The sequence below is a fragment of the Microcebus murinus genome, chromosome 19, assembly GCF_040939455.1.
Source record: "Microcebus murinus isolate Inina chromosome 19, M.murinus_Inina_mat1.0, whole genome shotgun sequence".
NCBI lineage: Eukaryota > Metazoa > Chordata > Mammalia > Primates > Cheirogaleidae > Microcebus > Microcebus murinus.
The window spans coordinates 14,248,668-14,267,919 of NC_134122.1; the positions used below are offsets into that span (position 1 = coordinate 14,248,668).

Consider the following 19,252-nt stretch of genomic DNA (forward strand, 5'->3'; position numbering starts at 1 on the left):
TCTCAAAGTAGATCTAGCAGCCCTGGGCCATATCCCTGCCTGGCAGCGGGAGAGCGGATCTGGGTAGAGGCTAGGCCAGTGGCCATGACATGTGCTTTCAGGTTTGCCGCAGTCCCCACCACTCCCTTTTGTACCCCCACCTTACACCACGCCGGGGCCACTCACTCACACCCCTGCATTTAGGGTGAGTCCTGCACTAAATGGCCCTCAGACCAAAGACGGGACACTGGTCTGGAGATCTTCCTTCATGGGAGGAAAGACCTGCGGGAGAGGAAAGTTTGCGTGGGGCCTGCAGGCCGAACGCACTAACTCTTGGGGTGATCAGCTGGAACAGGCCTGGGCGCAGCATTGGGCCAGGGAGAGGCCTTCGTGCTCATCTCTTCCCCGTCCCATTTTACAGATGGAAACACTGTGGCCCAGAGGAGCAGAGACAGGGTGGGCGTTTGAATCCCAGTCTCCTGGCCAGAGGCCAGGTTCCGTCCACTCAACCAAGCTCCTTCCTTCCTTCCATGAATTTCTAGAACATTAGTGGGGGGCGCTCTTGTTAGGCCTTTTGCATGCATCAGTCTGTTTTTTCTCATTCATTTGACAAGTATTTATTGTGTTCCTACTGTGTTCAGGGGCTGCACTAGGTGCTGGGACACCCTGGTGGGAGATACAGGCACAGGGTCTGTCCCGCTGTGTTGTAACGAGACGACAGGGCCAGGGCTGGAGAGAGTGGGCGCAGCGGGGAGGGCGGTGGATTAAAGGTGGCTCCCACAGGCAGGGGTGGTCAGGGACGGCCTCAGCACGGAGGTGACATCCTCTTGGCACTTGACATCCATAACCTTCTGTGGATGCCAAACCAAACAACAAGCAGGCCAGGAATGAGGGACAAGGACCTTGGCCTTGTTAGCAAAGGTCTGGTCACTTGTGCTCACCAGAGGGTTGTTTTTTTTTTCTTATTCTTCCTTTTCTTTTTTCATGGTAAGGGTTGGGGGTGGGTTCCTGGTGCACGGGGAGGCACTATGTGAACCATGGATAGAGATCTGGGCCCAAATCCTGCTCTGCCATTGCTGTGTGACCTCAGGCAGCTGTCATCACCTCTCAGAGCCTCAGTTTCCTCTCCTGTAAAATGGGCAGCCTAGCCAAAGCCCCCGGGGAAGGAGGTCGGTGTGTCAGTGCACTCGTATATGTAAAGGGCTGATCCCAGCACCTGGCCTGGGTCACAGCTGTGTAAATGGTTGAAGTTGCTGATAACGCCCTAGGCTGCCAGAGCCAGACGGGTCTCAGGGAGGGGACCAGCCGGCCCAAGACCACACAGCAGCCCGGCTGTCGGCAGCTCCGTCACCCGAGCCCCTCCCCTACCTCCTCCTCTGCCTCCCTGACCTTAGCTGGGCCCCGTGGCCCGGTTAGGACCACAGGCTGGGGACCTTACTGCTTTGAGGTTGCCTGAGCTTCCATCTGTGGTTTCGCCCAGAACTAGAGCGCTGGAGCCCAGGGACATCCGCTGGGATTCTGAACCGGTTCTAAACCAGTTCTCAGTGGTCCAAAACTACCTAAGCCTGGTTGTCTATGTTGGGGAGAGCGGAAACAAGAGGGGGGAGGGCTGCTCTTCCTCTAAGGTGGCAAAATGATGGACCAAAAATCTCATGGACTCGGGAGGCAGAGGGTTGGGATCGAATCCCAGTTCTTCTCAACTGTGTGCCCTTAGACAAGTTCACGTCCCTGAGCCTCAGTTTCCTCATCCGTGAAATGGGAACAACACCTGGGCTGCTGGGTTCTTAGAAGGACTAAGGAGTGGCTGGCGCACAGTAGGAGCTCTGTGCATGTGCATTCCCATGTCCCCACCCCGGCTGCCTGTCTCACAAGTGGGTCCCTGGGTGATGAGGAACAGGTGAGCAATCCAGGTGGGACCCACAGCCACCCACGCCCTTGCTGGGAAAATGACTCTTTAATGCCCTGCTGCTGGCAGCTGAGAGTGTAAAACAGGACCCGGGGCCCGTCTCTCCTCTCCCCCAAGGCACGCCAAGGCAACAGCGCCTGAAAGGAGAGAAGGCAGTGGCGTGGAGGCCGCCGAGACAGAGACCCTCCTACCGCAGGAAAGGAGCCCGCGGGGCCCGCTGCTGAGGGCCATCTGGCAGGTGTTCCGTTCTACCTTCCTCCTGGGGACGCTCAGCCTTGTCATCAGTGATGTCTTCAGGTTCGCTGTCCCCAAGCTGCTCAGGTAGGTCTGGGCCTCGGGTGCACTTGTTGAGGCGGTCCCTTAATAGCATCCTCCAGGGCCGGGGACTTCTGCTGTCCTGCCTCTGCCTATACAGCTGGTGCTCAGGACACCTGGCGGGGCAGGGGCAGGGGTGAGAAGGACACTGAAGAAGGGAAGAGATTAATGGGAAAGTGACTGACCCCTGGGAGTGAGCCCTCACCTGACTGTAGTTTTTGTTGTAAAAATGAGTGAGCCCTCACCTGACTGTAGTTTTTTTCCTGTAAAATGAGTGAGCCCTCACCCGACTGTAGTTTTTGCTGTAAAATGCCCCCAAAGTGAGTGATTTGAAAACCACGACGTTTATTTATTTATTTAGCTCATGGTAATGTGGGTCAGCAATTTGGGCTGTGCTCAGCTGGGCGGTTCTTCTTTCCTTGGCTGGGTTGGCTGGGACGGCTCATCTCTGTTCCTCTTTTGGAGGATGGGCTCACCTCTTCTCATCCTCCGAAAAACTAGCTCAGGCTTGTTCATGTGGCTGCTTGGGAGGATTATACGAAACAGAGCAAAATCTGCACATTCCCTGGAGGCCTAGGCTCAGAGCTGGCACACTTTTACCTCTGCCCTGTTAATTTGGCTAAAGCCGGTTGTGTGTCTAGTCCCGATTGGAGGGCCGGTGTATTCAGAGTCCGCCGGGTGCCGTCACCAAGCACCACAGAGTGGGTGGCTTAAACAACAGAGATGTATTTGTCTCACCACTCTGGAGGCTGGAAGTTTAAGACCAGGCATCTGCAAGTCAGTTTCTTCTGAAGCCTGTCTCCCTGGCTTGCAGATGTCGTCCTCCTCGCTGCGTCCTCACCCGGTCTTTCCCCTGTGTGTGCCCCTGGTGTCGCCGTGTGTGTCCAGATTTCCTCCTCTCACGAGGACACCAGGCGGACTGGATTAGGGCCCACCCTAGCGGCTCACTTTAGCTGAGTCCCCCGTGTGAAGGCCCTGTCTCTGAGCACAGTCACATTCTGCGGTATGGAGGGCCAAGGGCTTCCACGTGTGGATTTGGTGGGGACACAATTCAGCCCACGACAGCTGGGGACAAGAGCGCCACCTCCTGATGGGAGGAGCTTCAAAGTTAAAATAAAAGGGAGTGCGGACTCTGGGGGGAAATGACTGTGGCCAGTTTTGCAAAAAAAGTCAACCACGCCGACTGATCCTCCACACCTGACCGGGCAAAGCGGGGCACCCTCTCTCACCGCCGTCCCATCTCCCTCCCTCCCCACAAGCCTTTTTCTGGAGTTCATTGGCGATCCCGAGCCCCCGGCCTGGAAGGGCTACCTCCTGGCCGTGCTGATGTTCGTCTCGGCCTGCCTGCAGACGCTGCTCGAGCAGCAGCACATGTACCTGCTGAAGGTGCTGCAGATGCGGCTGCGGACGGCCCTCACCGGCCTGCTGTACAGAAAGGTGAGCCCCCGGGGGAGGTGCAGGCCTTCCCAGCCAGGGGGGCATCACTGGGGTGGGAGCAATGTGCTCAGTGGCCGAGTGCGCGCTAGGTTCTTTCTTACTCAGAGTACACTGCGTTCTCACCTCCTTCGTTACTCCTGTAAGGCCTTGTGTGATCTGACCCTGGAACCCCTCCAACCTGATCACATCACACACAGCTTCCTCTTCACATTCTTCACCCTCTTCCGTCCACACAGGTCTCCTTGCAGTTCCTCAAACACGCCAGGCCCCCTCCCACCTCATGGCTTCTGCCCTTGTCCCCGCTGACCAGACACCCTTCTCACCCTCCTGCCCCCCGCCTCATCTAATCATCCCCCATGAGGGCGAAGGGTCCACCCCCTGCTGGGTGGAGACTGGATAAAGGTGTGTGGCCAGGCAGCACTGCTTGTGGAAAGAATGACCCCTGACCCGCAGTCCGGTGACTTCTGGTCCCCTCAGGGACTGGGACGCTGAGCCCGTAGACTGCAGCTACAAGAGAGAGTGTAGCTTGGTTGTACCTGAGTGCTCAGCTCGGGGGACAAAGGGGACAGCTCCTGCATGGCCTTTGGGGCGGCTCCCCACGCCGCACACCAGGGAGCTGTGTTTCAGGCTCGCGTCGCCTGAACACGCCCGGGCTGGGCGTGCCTGTCCAATCTCGAAAGGCCAGATGTTTCCTCGAGCCTACGAGGAAGACCTCCCGAGACGGCCGTGCTCTGCCCCCTGCCCTCCCCGAGGGAGGCGCCTCTGATGTCCGGTTGAGGCCGGGGCCCTCCTCTCCATCCTGGGCTGCTCCTCCCTGGCACTCGCAACTGCCGTGAAAGAACGAGTTACACGGATTCGTAGTGAGTTGTGGTCCCCACCTGAGACTCCAGTCCCTCGAGTGCAGACCCCCGTCCCCGTTGCTCACGGCTGTGTTCCCAGTCCCCAGCTCAGTGTGAGGCTCACCGTGGGTGCTCTTTAACCCTAGGCACTGGGATGTCGAGTGTGGATAATGTCAAGTGGATAATGAGAAGAAAGCAAGCGAGTGCAAAGGGTTAAAGATCTGCTAAGTGAGCCAGTCCCTCCTGGTTCACTCCTTCACTCCCTCACATGCTCAGCAGAGACAGGACTACATGTAGAATGCAGTATTGAACAGGCTGGAAGGGGTCCACTCTGACCCCAGGCTTGGGGCGGATTTGAGGCCGCCAGAGAAGCAGGTTGGTATCGGAGAGCACGTGAAATGTCCTTGTCAGGCCTTGGTCACCCTAGATTCCATTCCTGCTGTAGGCGCTTACAAGCCCTCTGACCTTGGGCAAGTTGTTCGCCACCTCTGTGCCTCAGTTTCCTTAGCTGTAAAATGGGATTAGTAACTGTGCATTTCATTGACTCTGGTCTCACTTTTTTTCTTTTTCATGTGTTACCACTTCTGAAATCAACATATCTCTTACATATCTTAATTGGGAATGGCATTTTCCTTGGTGATACAAAAATAGCGTTTTATCCATAGCTTTTTAGATTAAATGAGATGGGTGGCACCTGCTTCCTACGGTTGTGGTGAGCCCAGGGCGTACTTAGCATTCAGCAATTGACCGCCATTATCGTTCATCCCGTGTTCTCATTCGTTGTTAATTATTACCGTTCCGGTGCTTTAGGAATTCCAGGGCATTTTTTCACTTCTGTCAGTTCCTTGCCAATTTTCACCACAGCCTGAGAGGTCGGCTTAGGAGCTTTTACTAACCCACTGCACAGATGGGTAAACTGAGGCTCCAAGGACGGCCCCGTTGCTGTCCATCCCTCCACTTCGGGTCTCCTTGCTCCCGCCCCGCCCAGGTCTTGGCTCTGTCCAGCGGCTCCAGAAAGGCCAGGGCAGTGGGCGACGTGGTCAACCTGGTGTCCGTGGACGTGCAGCGGGTGACCGACAGCGTCGTCTACCTCAATGGGCTGTGGCTGCCTGTCGTCTGGATCGTGGTCTGCTTCGTCTACCTCTGGCAGGTGCGCCGGGCGGGCGAAGGAAGACGGGCTTTGAGATGCATCCTCGGCCTCCCCTTCCTCCCCTCGCCCTCCCCCGTCCTGTCTGCGTCCGCGCTGTGGGCTGGTGTGGTGGGGCGTGTCCTAGGGGACCATGGTCTTCGCTTGGCCTTGGGCAAGGAGCTCTCACCCTCTCTGGTCTCAGCTTGCTACTCTGCAAAATGACGATGACATCGATACTAACCCCAGGGTGTTGTCAGGGCGCCCAGGAGGCAGATAAACCATGTTTTGAAGTTACCAGTGACCCTGGGCACCCCCCCCCCATCAATAACAACAGTAGCAAAGCAGAAGGAAAAAATTACGACTGCACGTTCAAAAAGCATAAAGTAGCCATCAGAAACAACATAAAAAACAGGGCTTTTTCTGAGTTCCTTCATTTAACTTTTTAGTGCAGGATTTTATTTTATTTTTATTTTTTTTAATTGAAATTGCAGACTGTGTCGGCACTGCCTAGGTTTAATTCCTGCTTTTTTACCACTTATTAGTTGTAAGACCTTGCTCGAGGGACTTACCGCCTCTCTGTAGTGTTTCCTCATCTTCAAAATGAGGACCGTAGTAGCCGGAGAGCCCTGCCCTGGAGGAGTTGGGGCCTTAAAGGAGTGGACACGTGTGAAGCACTTAGGGCAGTGCCTGGCGCACAGCTGCGCTCTACAGGTAGTTGCTAGTATTGTCATCACTTGGTTTTCTGTAAAGGATCAGATAGTCGATATTTTAGATGTTGGGGGCCATATGGTCTCTGTAACAGCTATTCACCTCTGCCCTTGGAGTGCAAAAGTAGCCGCAGACAATGCTAATGAAATCAGCATAGTGGTCTTCCAATAAAACTGTATTTACGGGGCCAGGTGCAGTAGCTCATGCCCTATAATCCCAGCACCCTGGAAGTCTGAGGCAGGAGGATTGCTTGTGGTTAGGAGTTTGAGACCAGCCTGAGCAAGAACAAGACCTTGTCTCTACTAAAAATACAGAAATTGGTTGGGCATGGTGGTGCACACCTATAGTCCCAGCTACTCGACAGGCTGAGGCAGGAGGACGGCTTGAGTCCCCGGAATTTGAGGCTGCTGTGAGCTAGGCTGACGCCACTGCACTCTGGCCAGGCTGACACAGCAAGACTCCATCTCCAAAAAAACTTTTATTTATGGACCCTGCAATTTGAACTTCAAATCATTTTCACATGTCATGGAATATTATCTTCCTTTCATTTCTTTTTTCAGCTAAAATGTGAAAATCATTAAAAATTCTAATATTTTTTGGGCTGTACAAAACAGGTAGAGGGATTCATGTGCCACAGTTCACGGCATTGTAATATGTCCTAAATACTCCCATGTACCATCCCATCCACGCGCATAGCATGATTTTTGCTAGGACATGGGGCCAGGGCCTTTTCTGATACATTTACCTTGTATTCCGGGGCCTTGTCATACATACAGTAGGTGCTCAGCAAGTACACATAAGATATTCAAACAATGTATGTGCAGTACGTAAATGTTAGCTGCTGTTATTAGGAGTAAAGAAAGGAAGAGAGGAAGGACACCCAGGAAAATCCGGGGCAACTGAGCAAGCAGATCCACACCCCACATTCGTAAAAATCAGGCAAGACTAGCAAGATATCTGCAGATAATATACCTCGTCACTTTCCTTGTGTACTTTTCCTGCCTCTTGGCACACAGTCCCCAACATCATAATGAAATCCTGGTTGGGGGGGGGTGAGTATTGGCATTTCTACCATTGATGGTGATATCTAATTTCTTTTTTTGAGACAGAGTCTTGCTCTGTTGCCCAGGCTAGAGTGAGTGCTGTGGCATCAGCCTAGCTCACAGCAACCTCAAACTCCTGGGCTCAAGGGGTCCTCCTGCCTCAGCCTCCCATGTAGCTGTGACTACAGGCATGCAGCACCATGCCTGGGTATTTTATATATATATGTGTGTGTATATATATGCTTTTAGTTGTCTGGCTAATTTCTTTCTATTTTTAGTAGAGACGGGCTCTTGCTCTTACTCAGGCTCGTCTCGAACTCTTGACCTCAAACAATCCACCTGTCTCGGCCTCCCAGAGTGCTAGAATTAGAGGCGTGAGCAACTGCACCCAGCCTGTTCCTATTTCTTTGAGCATTTTTCCCACCTTTGCAGTGGGCTGGTGTTTGCCTTCTCGGCACTTCTCCATTGAGCCACTGGGTGGCGCCATCCGACCTTTGCAGTGGGCTGGTATTTGTCTTCTCGGCACTTCTCCATTGAGCCACTGGGTGGCGCCATATGACCTTTGCAGTGCGCTGGTGTTTGTCTTCTGGGCACTTCTCCATGGAGCCACTGGGTGGCGCCATCCAACCTTTGCAGTGGGCTTGTGTTTGTCTTCTGGGCACTTCTCCATTGAGCCACTGGGTGGCGCCATCCGACCTTTGCAGTGGGCTGGTGTTTGTCTTCTGGGCACTTCTCCATTGAGCCACTGGGTGGCGCCATCCAACCTTTGGAGTGGGCTGGTGTTTGTCTTGGCACTTCTCCATTGAGCCACTGGGTGGCGCCATTGCTACATAAATGAACTGGCTGGCTCAGTGCCGGAGATCAGAAAATAGTGTTCCTAAGGGCTGAGGGGAAACTGAGGCCGGTAGACTGAGGATGGGGTGGGGCTTGTCTAGAGAATGGGTCCACATGACTTCTGAAGGAAGCTCAGGAAGTCACAGCAACTTAAAAATCATTCGTTCTACCCCACCTTCCGCACTTTCCAGACACAGAAACCACTCGGGGAAGGGGCTTAGCTATCCCAAAGTCGCAGAGCCGGGCGGGGGTGGGGGGCCGGACGAAACACAAGATGCCCAGTAAATATGAATTTCAGGTAAACCGAATAATCTCTTAGTGTTAGCATGTCCCAAATGTTGCACGGGCCATACTTACGCTAAAAACTTACTCCTACTCTGAAATTCAAATTTAACAGGCTTTCCTGTATGATTATTTGCAAACTCTGGCAACCCTCCTGAGGGGGGAAATGAAGACGAGGGTGATAATTGATCATAATAGGCGACGGGGACGACTCTATTCCCGTTTCACAGACAAGAAAACACTGCAGCTTGGGGGGGGGGTACGTGGCTTGCCCAGAGCCACACTAGCACGCATCAGAGGCCAGGATTTGAACCCAGGTCCTGGTTGCGGAGGTCTCGACTTCACCATCGTGGCCAGGAACACCCCGTGCCCAGCCTTCTATGTGCGTGGCCTGTGGGGAGCACGACACCCCTCCCCGTCGTGGGGGGACGCGTGTTAACAGGTGTCTCCTACAGACCACATTCACCTGAGTTCCGCCCCCACGCCGGTGGCCACTCTTACCAGAGTCCCTGACACCCCCGTCTCAGGACCCAGCCTGGCCCGATCCCTGCAGCCGGTCTGCAGCGGGGCTCCTGGGGTCTCAGATGCCCTGTCCCCTCTGTCCCCAGCTCCTGGGCCCCGCCGCCCTCACCGCCATCGCTGTCTTCCTGAGCCTCCTCCCTCTGAACTTCTTCATCACCGAGAGGAGGAACCACCACCAGGTGTGGCCTCTGGAGGAAGGGACGGGCCAGGCGGGAGGAAGGGAGGGAGCCCGTGGAGGGGCTCCTGTGACAGGCCGGGCGGGTGACAGCGGTGGCGGGAAGCGGACGGGTGGGGACAGGGCTGGGCGAGAATCAGCAGGACCCGCTGAGGGCGGCTGTGGGGCTTGCAGGGGAGAAGTCCAGACTGTCCCCGCCTTCGCCCCTTCCCTCCCGCCCGTGTCCCAGGAAGAGCAAATGCGGCAGAAGGACTCGCGGGCGCGGCTCACGGGCCCCATCCTGAGGCACGCGAGGATCGTGAAGTCGCACGGCTGGGAGGAAGCCTTCCTGGACAGGGTCCTGCGAGTCCGGCGCCGGGAGCTGCGCGCTCTGCGGACCTCCGGCCTCCTCTTCTCGCTGTCTCTCGTGTCCTTTCAAGCGTCCACGTTTCTGGTGACGTCACTCTGGGCTCCATGCAGAGCGGGCTGGGGTGGGGTGCGGCAGGGGGAGCCCCAGGCCCCGTCCCTCAAAGCGTCCCTGTCCTGCGCCTGTTCTCTGGGGTTCCCCGCCGTCTGCGACCTGCGCCAGCGCAGACCCTTCCCCCGAGGGTGCCGGGGCTGGGAAGGCCCGCCGTTCCCTTAGAGCTCCAGGCATCTGGCACCGCTGCTCCTGCCACAGGACGGGAGGTCACGGGTGCAGGAAGCTGCAGACGTAGAATCCCGAGTCTGCCGTGCGTCCCTGACGCCGGCCAGCGGTGTCTGCAGCCGCCATTTCTCTGCTCGTGGTGCTTGGCCTGTCATTCTCTAAGGTATCCCAAAGATCGCCGCCAGGTTACCTTCCCACAGCACAGCTCTGACTTCAGCCGTGGCCCTGCGACCTACAGTGACTCACCACGGCTTCCAGGATGGAGTGTAAACTCCTCATGAGACGTTCACAGCTGGTGACACGGTGGCCTTACACGCAGACGTGTAGCAGGCAGACACGGGTGGCACTTGGCATCCCAGGACCCGGGGGAAGAGGACTCTAAAGTTGCAAGTAGCAACAGCGCTGGGGACTGCAGGCATCAAGTGCCACCGTGGGATGGACCAGCCATTTCCATGGGGGTCTGGAACCACAGGGACGTCACCTACACGACCGACACTCAGAACCACAAGCACCGTTGCTCAGACCCGGGAGGGCCCAGGGGAAACGTCCCCTTGCTCCGAAAGTTCGCTGGAAGATCAACTCGCAACGAAGGCAGATTAATAAGAGGAAGAGGTGTAGTGGCCGTGCACAGGGGGAGAAGCACAGGGTGATCACCCGGTAGCCCAGTGGGATCCGGATATTTCGATACCTCCTTTTAGTGGCGAGGGGGAGGGGACAGTTTAGGTCATTCTGTTTAGAGGCAGTAAGTGGTTGCCAGGGAGGACGAGTGGATGGGGAAACAGACTGATGTGTAAGTGATTCTCTTTGCAAATCAACCTTGAGAGACAGGTATTTAGCATGATTTGGGCCGGGGCTGGTTGCATCCTCGATTTTCTTTCCCACGATACAGTGAGGGAACGGGGAGGGAAGGGAAGTGGGTTGTTCTCTTGGTGGGTCCGTCTGGTTACGCAGACAGAGAGAAAGCCCCTTCCCAGGGCCTGTTGATCTCTAAGGGCCTTTAATCCCACGTGCTCGTTATGCCAGGGAGTCGTAGTTGGGAGTGAGGTGTCCTGAGCTCCCTCGCTCCCCGGATAGGACCTCTGGGTCACCACCATTCCGGTGCCCGTCACACTGAGTGACTCTCACACCAAGTGACCATGATATCATCATCAAGTGACACCTAGAACCAAAACACCACCGACACCCGGAACTGAGCCATGCCCTGGTGACGCTGAGAACCACAAATGCCACCAGCACCTGGAGCTCTCGAGTGCTGCCACCTGCGACTTCTGAGTCACCTTCCAAGGTCACAAGTCCCACCTGTGTCTAGAAGGACAACGGTGCTGCCGAGACCAAGAGCTGCACTGTCCCCTGATGCCTGGAACCAAGCGTTTGCGATGCCCAGAGCCGTGGGGCTGCTCGCTCGCCCTCCATCGGGGCACTGGCGTGTTTGGAGGGAGCCCGCGTGGCTTGTGACCTGGGAGGGGACCGGGCTTTGTGGGGCCAGGGAGGGGAGCCCACGTAGACACCAGGGACGAGCCATGTGACCCCGGAAGCCCACGGCTTGCCAGGCCTCCCCAGCCATTCTCTGTCCTCATGGTCGCCCCGCGTGTCCCCCAGGTCGCGCTGGTTGTGTTTGCCGTGCACACGCTGGTGGCCAAGGAGAATGCCATGGACACAGAGAAGGCCTTCGTGACCCTCACGGTTCTGAACATCCTCAACAAGGCCCAGGCCTTCCTGCCGTTCTCCATCCACTCCGTGGTCCAGGTGCAGCGGGCGGGAGGGTGGCGCCATGTTGGGGGGGTGCGGTGAGTGTCCCCAGAGGAGGAGGAGGACAGACAGGGAGGCAGGGCCAGGTGCGCGCTGGAAGGGGCAAGCAGGGCGGGGAGTCCCGTGGGCAGACGGCAGGAAGGAGGCAGCCTCCGCCCGGGGGCAGCATGGGGACCTAAGCCGCCACCCTCGGAACGCGCGGGCTCAGCTGCCTGCGTTCCATTCCCGTCCCCGTTTCTGTGCAAAGCGGTTCTGTCTCTCTCGCCTTACTACCCACAGTCCTTTCTCATCGTGCCCTGTGGGCAGGATGAACATGAGCGGTGGCCGCACGGCTGAGCCACCTGCACTTTGGCAGCTGCCCCTTTCCTCTGCAGGGAAGGGTTGTGGTTGGGAGCGCGGAGGGCACCCCCGGGTGGACAAGGTTGGAACTCGTTCCATGCAATTGCTCGATGACGCTGCAGCAAAAGCCACCCCTCCCCAGGCCTCACCTGCAGAACGGCGGGCGGTTCCAACGTGGCTGTGAGGACCAGGGAGGTGGGAGGTCACCCCCACCATCGTGTCGCCACCGCGATGGGCGCGGAGTCCCCTGACCTAGGTAGCTCTGTCCTGGCGCCTTGCAGACCGCAGACCTGGCAGACAGGAAGCCGGCGCCGCGCGTCTCCAGGCACCCGACTCGGGAAGCCTGAGTCCCTGGCTCTTCCGGCTGGGTGACCTGGGCTGCGGTTTCCCCAGGCCCGAGTGTCCTTTGACCGTCTGGCCGCCTTCCTCTGCCTGGAAGAGGTTGACCCTGGTGCCGTGGACTCGAGCCCCCCTGGGAGCAGTGAGTGCCGGGTTGGGGTTGGGGGGGGACGGCGGGGCTGGCGCGTGCAGATCACGCCATCTGCGTGTCACTCGGAAACCGGCATCACGTCGCTGTCCTCTCTGCCGGTTGTTCAGCCACCACTCATTGAGCACCTACTGTGTGCAGTTCTGGGAATACAGCACTGAACACTCGGGCAGCCCAGGTCTCTGCCCTGCTGCAGAAGGTCTCGGGTGATGAGCGTGGCAACGATTTGTCAAGCCAGAAAATAACCTCAGAGCTGCACGCACCTTTGTACCCGGACTCGCCAGGCTCGAGCTGGCTGGGCTCCCCCGCGCCGCTGCGTGCGTTTTTCACCCTGTGCCCGTGGGTCTAGGGACATTAACAGCTGCGGGGGCAGGGGACCCGTCACCAGGTGAAGCCCTCCTTCCTTTTTTTTTTTTTATTTTTTTTTTATTTTTATTTGGGAAGTAAACAGCGAAGGAACTTCCTTTCTTTTAATGAGGAATCTGGCCAACCCGCTTACCTGGAAAACACCTGCGTGGTGGACTGCCCAGGTGCAAATCCCAGCCCTGGTACTGTCTAGCTGGGTAACCTTGGCAAGCGATTGATCTCTCCGAGCCTCAGTTTTCCCATCTGCAAAATGGGCGTGACAAACATCACAGCATCTATTGCATAGGGTTGCCGTGCTGGTGAGATCAGCTCGTTGAAGTGCAGCACTTGGCACAAAGCTGGCCTTCAGTGCATTTTAGTTGTTATTCTAATTATTGTTAGAGGAAAAACCCAGAGGTTAGCAAAGAGGCCTTTAAGGAACCCAGAATGGGTATTCCAGAGACCACTCAGAGCTCTGGCGCGTTCTCAGCTGCGCACAGCTTTGTCCAGCGGGGCTGGTGTGATTCAGGAGGTCCAGACCCAGGCTCTGGGGCCAAATCCCAGATCGTCACTCCCAGCCGCGTGGCCCTGGGAAGTAAGTAGCTCCTCCCCTGCAGCCCGGTGTCCCGCCTCTGCCAGCCCTGTCTGGAGGGGCAGGAAGCCGGCCAGAGACCCCTGGGTGGGTGTTGTTTTGTCCACGACTTTGACACACGCGGGCACCTGCCCGGCCGGCCCAGAGCCTCACACTCCCCCCAGGTCCCTGCTCGTCCCCCCAAAGGTGCGCGAGAGCGAGGTTAACCCACGACAGCGGACGCTGAGCCGCGCAGACCGCGTCACGTGCCGGCTGGGCTCGGGGTGCTCTGCGTGGGTTGCCGTGGGCGTCCCCGCCACACCCAGACACGCGCAAAGTAGCCCCTGATTGTGGTGAAGGGTGTGTTAATTCACTTGTTCGTGGTAGTCACTTCACAGTGTATACATCTGTCAAATACCACGTGGTACACCTCGAACACGTATAGTGTTTGTCAGTTATGGCTCAGTAAAGCTGGGCCGGGGAGTGCCCTATACGGTAATGAACTTGTCTCGCCCTCACGACGACCCGATGGCATGGGAGCTGCTACAACCCACCCATTTTACAGATGGGGAAATGGAGGGCAAGGAACATCCCCACAGCTCAGGATATTAAGAAAGGATGAACCCCCAGAGTAAGGTAGCTCGGTTCTCAAGTAAAAATACAGGATGCCCAGATAAATTTCAGATAAACTGAATAATTTTTTCATATGAGTACATGCTATACACTATTGGGGGCATACTCATACTAAAAAAAGTGTTCATTATTTATCTGAAATCCAGATTTAGCTGGGCATCCTGCGTTTTCCAACAACCCTCCCTGGTGACCTTGCAGAGTGTCAGTGGCTGTCTAGCTCCGGCTTGGAACCATCTGGGAAGGTTTTTAAATACACCGGCTGCTCAGGCCCATCCCTGAGAGATTCCGGTGTCATTGATTTGGGCTGAGCCGTGGAGAGCTGTCCGGATGATTCCAGATACACATTCAGGGTCAAGAACCACGAATCCGATTCTTCCTTCATCGTACAGATGAAATCTGACAGCCAGGGTAGCAAGGAGACCACATGTGCCTGTTTATTCCTGTCGTCCCAGTGAAATTAACAACACCCTCTTTGCTTTCTGCAGGCCTGGGCTGTATGATAAGTTTATATCAGAAGTCGGCTGGGCATGGTGGCTCAAGCCTGTAATCCTAGCACTCTGGGAGGCCAAGGCGGGCGGATTGCTCGAGGTCGGGAGTTCGAAACCAGCCTGAGCGAGACCCCGTCTCTACTAAAAATAGAAAGAAATTAATTGACCAACTAAAAATATATATACAAAAAATTAGCCGGGCACGGTGGTGCATGCCTGTAGTCCCAGCTACTTGGGAGGCTGAGGCAGGAGGATCGCTTGAGCCCAGGAGATTGAGGTTGCTGTGAGCTAGAGTGACGCCACGGCACTCACTCTAGCCAGGGCAACAAAAGTGAGACTCTGTCTCAAAAAAAAAAAAAAAAAAGGTCTAACTTTTTCAGCGAAGGACCAGCTTGTACATATTTTAGGCTTTGGGGCCATATAGTCTGTCACAGCTGCCCAACTCTGCCACTGTAGCACAAATATTATAATATTATAAATATTATAAATGTGACCCTGTGCCAATAAAACTTTATTTATGAAAGTAGGCAGCAGGCAGGATCTGATCCCTGGGCCATGGTTTGCTTCCCCCTGAATTTTTATACATATAAAATCAAGGGGACACGGAGAGAATGGGACCACCACAGGGTCACACCCAGCCAGCGAGCCGCAGGACAGTTTGTTCAGTGGGAGGGATTTCCGGTCGCCCCTGGGGGCCAGGGTCTGGGAAGGTCTCTCGGGCCGGCCAAGCGGGGTCTCCCGTAACCAGCCTCCTGTGCCCTGCAGCTGCCGGGAAGGACTGCATCACGGTTCGCGACGGCACCTTCGTCTGGTCCCGGGAAGGGCCTCCCTGCCTCCACAGGTACGGAACGACCCTGCTGGTGACTGCTTTCCCGTTCACAGGGAGCAGGTGCGCGGGCTTCCTGCCAGGTAGACGGTGCAGGTTTCCAGCCCGGGGCCAGAGAAGGGGACTGGGCTGGGGCTCTGCTAGGGACGTTGCCAGGACTGGCCCTGGCGGAGAGAGTCTGGGGAAGCCAGAGCTCCTGGGGCTGGGGGCACAGGGCGTCGGAGCCTCCCCCACTGTGGGGACCGGGAGGGAGACACGCCTCTGCTCCTGGGCTGTCCCTACTTCTGTGCCTCCTGTGTCAGTCCCGAGGTCACTGTCACCTCCAGCCCCCCACTCTGTGGCTGGGGCTTTGTGGCCCAAAGTCCCAGCCAGCCCCAAAACTCCACAAAAAGTGAAAGAATCACCCTGGGCAGTCTTTGTATGGAACGCCACTCACTCACAGGATTTATCGAGCACTCGCTGTGTGCAGGCCCTGTGCTCAGCACCGGGTTAAAGTGAGGAAAACAGACAAAGGCCCTGCTCTCTTGGGGTGACATTCTGATGGGAGGGGGGAAACCAGGGCAAGGGGGCAGAGAGTGATGGTTTGTCCAATGGGGGGAAGGGAGGCGCTCAAGCTGCAATTGTAGCGAAGTTGTGAGCCTTGCGGGTATCGGGACAAGAGCTTTCTGGGCAGTGGGAACGGCAAGTGCAAAGGTCCTGAGGCAGGAGTGTGCCTAGATTCAGGTTTCTCAACCTCAGCACTGTTGATATTTGGGGCTGCAATTCTTTGTTGTGGGGTTACCCTATGCAGTATAGGATGTTTGGAAGGACCCCTAGTCGCCACCCACTAGGTGCCAGGAGCACCCCCTACCAGTCGTGACAACCAGAAATATCTCTAGACCCCGTGGAGAACCACTGGCCTGTTGTGTTCAAGAAACACTGTGATCTCACTTGGGTGTTAACAGGTCCCTCTTGCCACTGGGTGGAGGATGGGCTGGGGGACATGGGCTGGGTGAGGGCAGAAGCCAGGGAGGCCGGGAGGGACCTATTGTAAGTGCTCAGGCAGGAGGCCGTCCAGGTTAAACCCTCAGGCCATGATCGACTGTGTGTGCACGTGTGCACGTGAGTGGGCAGTCATGCATGTGTGTTTGCAATGTGCACACAGATACATGTGGGTGCTCGTGTGTGTGTGTACTTTGTATGCGTGCACACATTGTATGCGTGCACGCTGGTATGAGAGTGCAAATGTGCACGCACCCATGCGCACACACAGATGTGGGCAGGACAGCTGCTCAAGTGGCCAGACAAGGGCTGGGAGAGGGCAGAAATGCCCCTGCAAGTCCTCGAAGGGACGTCCCAGAGCAGAGGGCAGCAGGGACGCGTGGCTCTGTCTGGGGTCACCCTTTCTGCGCAGACGCGGGCTGGGCCCTAACCAGGGCCTCGTCTCCTGCCCTGGGTTGCCAGGATAAGCCTCGCCGTGCCCCAGGGCTGTCTGCTGGCGGTCGTCGGTCCCGTGGGGGCAGGGAAGTCCTCCCTGCTGGCCGCCCTCCTCGGGGAGCTGTCAAAGGTGGAAGGGTCCGTGAGCATCAAGGTGAGGCCATCCCCGCCTGTCTGCTGGGAAGGCCCCAACCCTGGAAGCCCCTCTTCCTGCAGCCTCCCCGCCCCTCCCAGCCAAGCTCTCGTCCATCGCTCTCTCCGCCTCCCTCCCGCCCGCCCGCCAGCAAGAGCCCAGCCCCCTGCTGCTCAGAGTCGCTCCTCCCCCTGTCCTGTTGTCCTCTCGTGGCCAAAGTGAGTTTGTTTTAGGGTCCCGTGGCTTACGTGCCCCAGGAGGCCTGGGTCCAGAACGGCTCCCTGGTGGAGAACGTGTGCTTCGGGCAGGCGCTGGACCCGGCCTGGCTGGGGCGGGTGCTGGAGGCCTGTGCCCTGTGGCCAGACGTGGACGGCTTCCCCGCGGGAGTCCACACCTCCATCGGGGAGCAGGTGAGCGGCTCGGCGCCTTCTGGGGACGGGGAGGCGTTGCTGGGGGCCCGTTTGCTTCCTGCCCCGGGGGCAGTATGAGGGTGACACTGGGGGAGGTGTCAAGGAAGCTGGGGAGAAGAAGGGCCCAGCTTGGGGTCAGAGGCACAGTATACGTGATCGATCGATAAACATCAAGTCATTGAAAACAGAGACAAAGGGGGAAGCAGAGCATCGTGAGGGGGTGCGAGCCAGGCCCGGGTGGGGATGTCGGCTTGAGAGCGAGTGTTTGAAGCTGGGAGTGGCGCAGAGGACAGGCACAGCGAGCTCGGCTCACCTGATGGGCAGACCCGCCCCACCCCGTCCCGCCCCGCCCCGGGCACTCCAGCCCCACCCTGCAGACACAGACGCAGGACCCTGTCCCCGTCTCCATCTATGGCTACAGGGCATGGCTCTCTCGGGGGGCCAGAAGCAGCGGCTGAGCCTGGCGCGGGCCGTGTACAGAAAGGCCGCCGTGTACCTGCTGGACGACCCGCTGGCGGCCCTGGATGCTCACGTCAGCCAGCACGTCTTCAGCCAGGTCATCGGGCCCAGTGGGCTGCTCCAGGGGACGGTGAGTTGGGGAGCATGTGTCAGAGGGCACAGGGCTAAGGCAGAGGAAGCCCTTCAAGTCCAGTCCTAACCCGAGTTAGTTCATGTCACTGCCACCCCCCCACCCCACCCTTGTAGCCCCATTTTCCTCGTAGCATTGGTCAGCTTTTGCTGTGACAATGCTGCATAACAAGCAGCCCTCGGATCCCAGTGGCTTGCAGCAGCAGCTGCTTCTTTCTTGTGCCTGTGGTTAAACTATTACTGGCCATGTTCAGATGAACTCCTTGTCTCTTGTTTCGAGCCACAGGCTGAAGGGGAGTCCCCTCTGTTTCTCTATTTGGATGTCTTCAAGAAAGAGGACCAGAGCACAAGGAGGGAGCTGTCCCCACTCTGAGCCCAGGGACGCTGCCCCCACCCCCAGCTCCAGGAGCCTGGCCACGTGCATGAGTGTGACTTGCACCCCTTCCCTGCCCAGACACGGATCCTCGTGACCCACACGCTCCACGTCCTGCCCCAGGCCGATCGGATCGTGGTGCTGGAAGATGGGGCCGTCGCAGAGACGGGCTCCTACCAGGAGCTGCTGCACAGGAAGGGGGCGCTGCTGCGCCTCCTGGACCAAGCCACACAGCCGGGAGGTAGAGGAGAAGGAGGTACGGGCTGGGCTTCGCCAATTAGCCACGGGGGGAAGGCACCAAGGGTCCCCCTGGCACGAGTGGAGTGCTCTGGTCACACCCTCCCTGCAGGCCCAGGCCTGGAAGCAGACCTCTCTCCCAAGAGGCCACCTGTCCCCAAGAAGAGCCAGTGACAACAGGGGCTGTGCTAAGGGCTTCCGTAAACATACGTCATTTCATTTCATTCTCACCAGGTGTGTGCAGTTACTGCTGCCATTTCACAGATGAGGAAACTGAGGCCCAGAAGTTAAGGAACTGGTCCAAGATTACATGGCTTAGAAGTGGCAGTGCTGGGATTCAAACCCAGGCAACATGACTCCAGAGAATCTGTTTTTTAATCAGTAGGCTATGAGCTGCCCCTCCACGAAAAAGAATATATATATATATAGAGAGAGAGAGAGAGACTCACACCCAGGTCTGGCTCAGTCTTAGGCTCTGCCTCTCCTGAGAACACCTGCTCAGCACTGGCCCACCCTAGTAAAAGCCCCAAGTGTTGAGTCACAGTATCACCAACCTGGAGCTTGAAGATAGAACTTGCCCGTTGGTACTGGTCAGCTTTCGCCGTGACGATGCTCTGTAACAAACAACCCCCAAAGCTCAGGGGCTTCCAACCACAGTGGTTCTCTCTTGCTTACAGGCTTTTGGTTTAAACTGCTGCAGCTCTGCCTCCTGTTACTGGCTCAGCTCGGGGACGGTTGGTGGGGTGTCCATCCTGGGCGAGATGGGACCTGAGGGTGGGCGGGAGTGAACCAGAAAAAAGCATTCCAGCCACAAGGAACCACTTGAGCAAGGGCGTCGGGGCAACGGAGGCAACTTGCCTTTG

The 19,252-nt window shown here is 57.0% G+C and overlaps 1 protein-coding gene across 3 annotated transcripts in view; it reads left to right on the top strand.

The window, feature by feature from the left end:
* Window positions 1–19,252, top strand: part of ABCC6 (ATP binding cassette subfamily C member 6) — a 47,423-nt gene that overhangs the window by 11,754 nt on the left and 16,417 nt on the right. For all 3 annotated transcript variants that reach the window (XM_020281639.2, XM_075995146.1, XM_075995147.1), the window contains exons 8-19: window positions 2,003–2,206; window positions 3,460–3,637; window positions 5,465–5,626; window positions 9,081–9,173; window positions 9,399–9,602; window positions 11,394–11,540; window positions 12,276–12,363; window positions 15,172–15,247; window positions 16,676–16,802; window positions 17,015–17,191; window positions 17,613–17,780; window positions 18,234–18,408. In XM_020281639.2, the coding sequence (XP_020137228.2) occupies window positions 2,003–2,206; window positions 3,460–3,637; window positions 5,465–5,626; window positions 9,081–9,173; window positions 9,399–9,602; window positions 11,394–11,540; window positions 12,276–12,363; window positions 15,172–15,247; window positions 16,676–16,802; window positions 17,015–17,191; window positions 17,613–17,780; window positions 18,234–18,408 (1,799 nt within the window). The remainder of the gene's footprint in view (window positions 1–2,002; window positions 2,207–3,459; window positions 3,638–5,464; window positions 5,627–9,080; window positions 9,174–9,398; window positions 9,603–11,393; window positions 11,541–12,275; window positions 12,364–15,171; window positions 15,248–16,675; window positions 16,803–17,014; window positions 17,192–17,612; window positions 17,781–18,233; window positions 18,409–19,252) is intronic.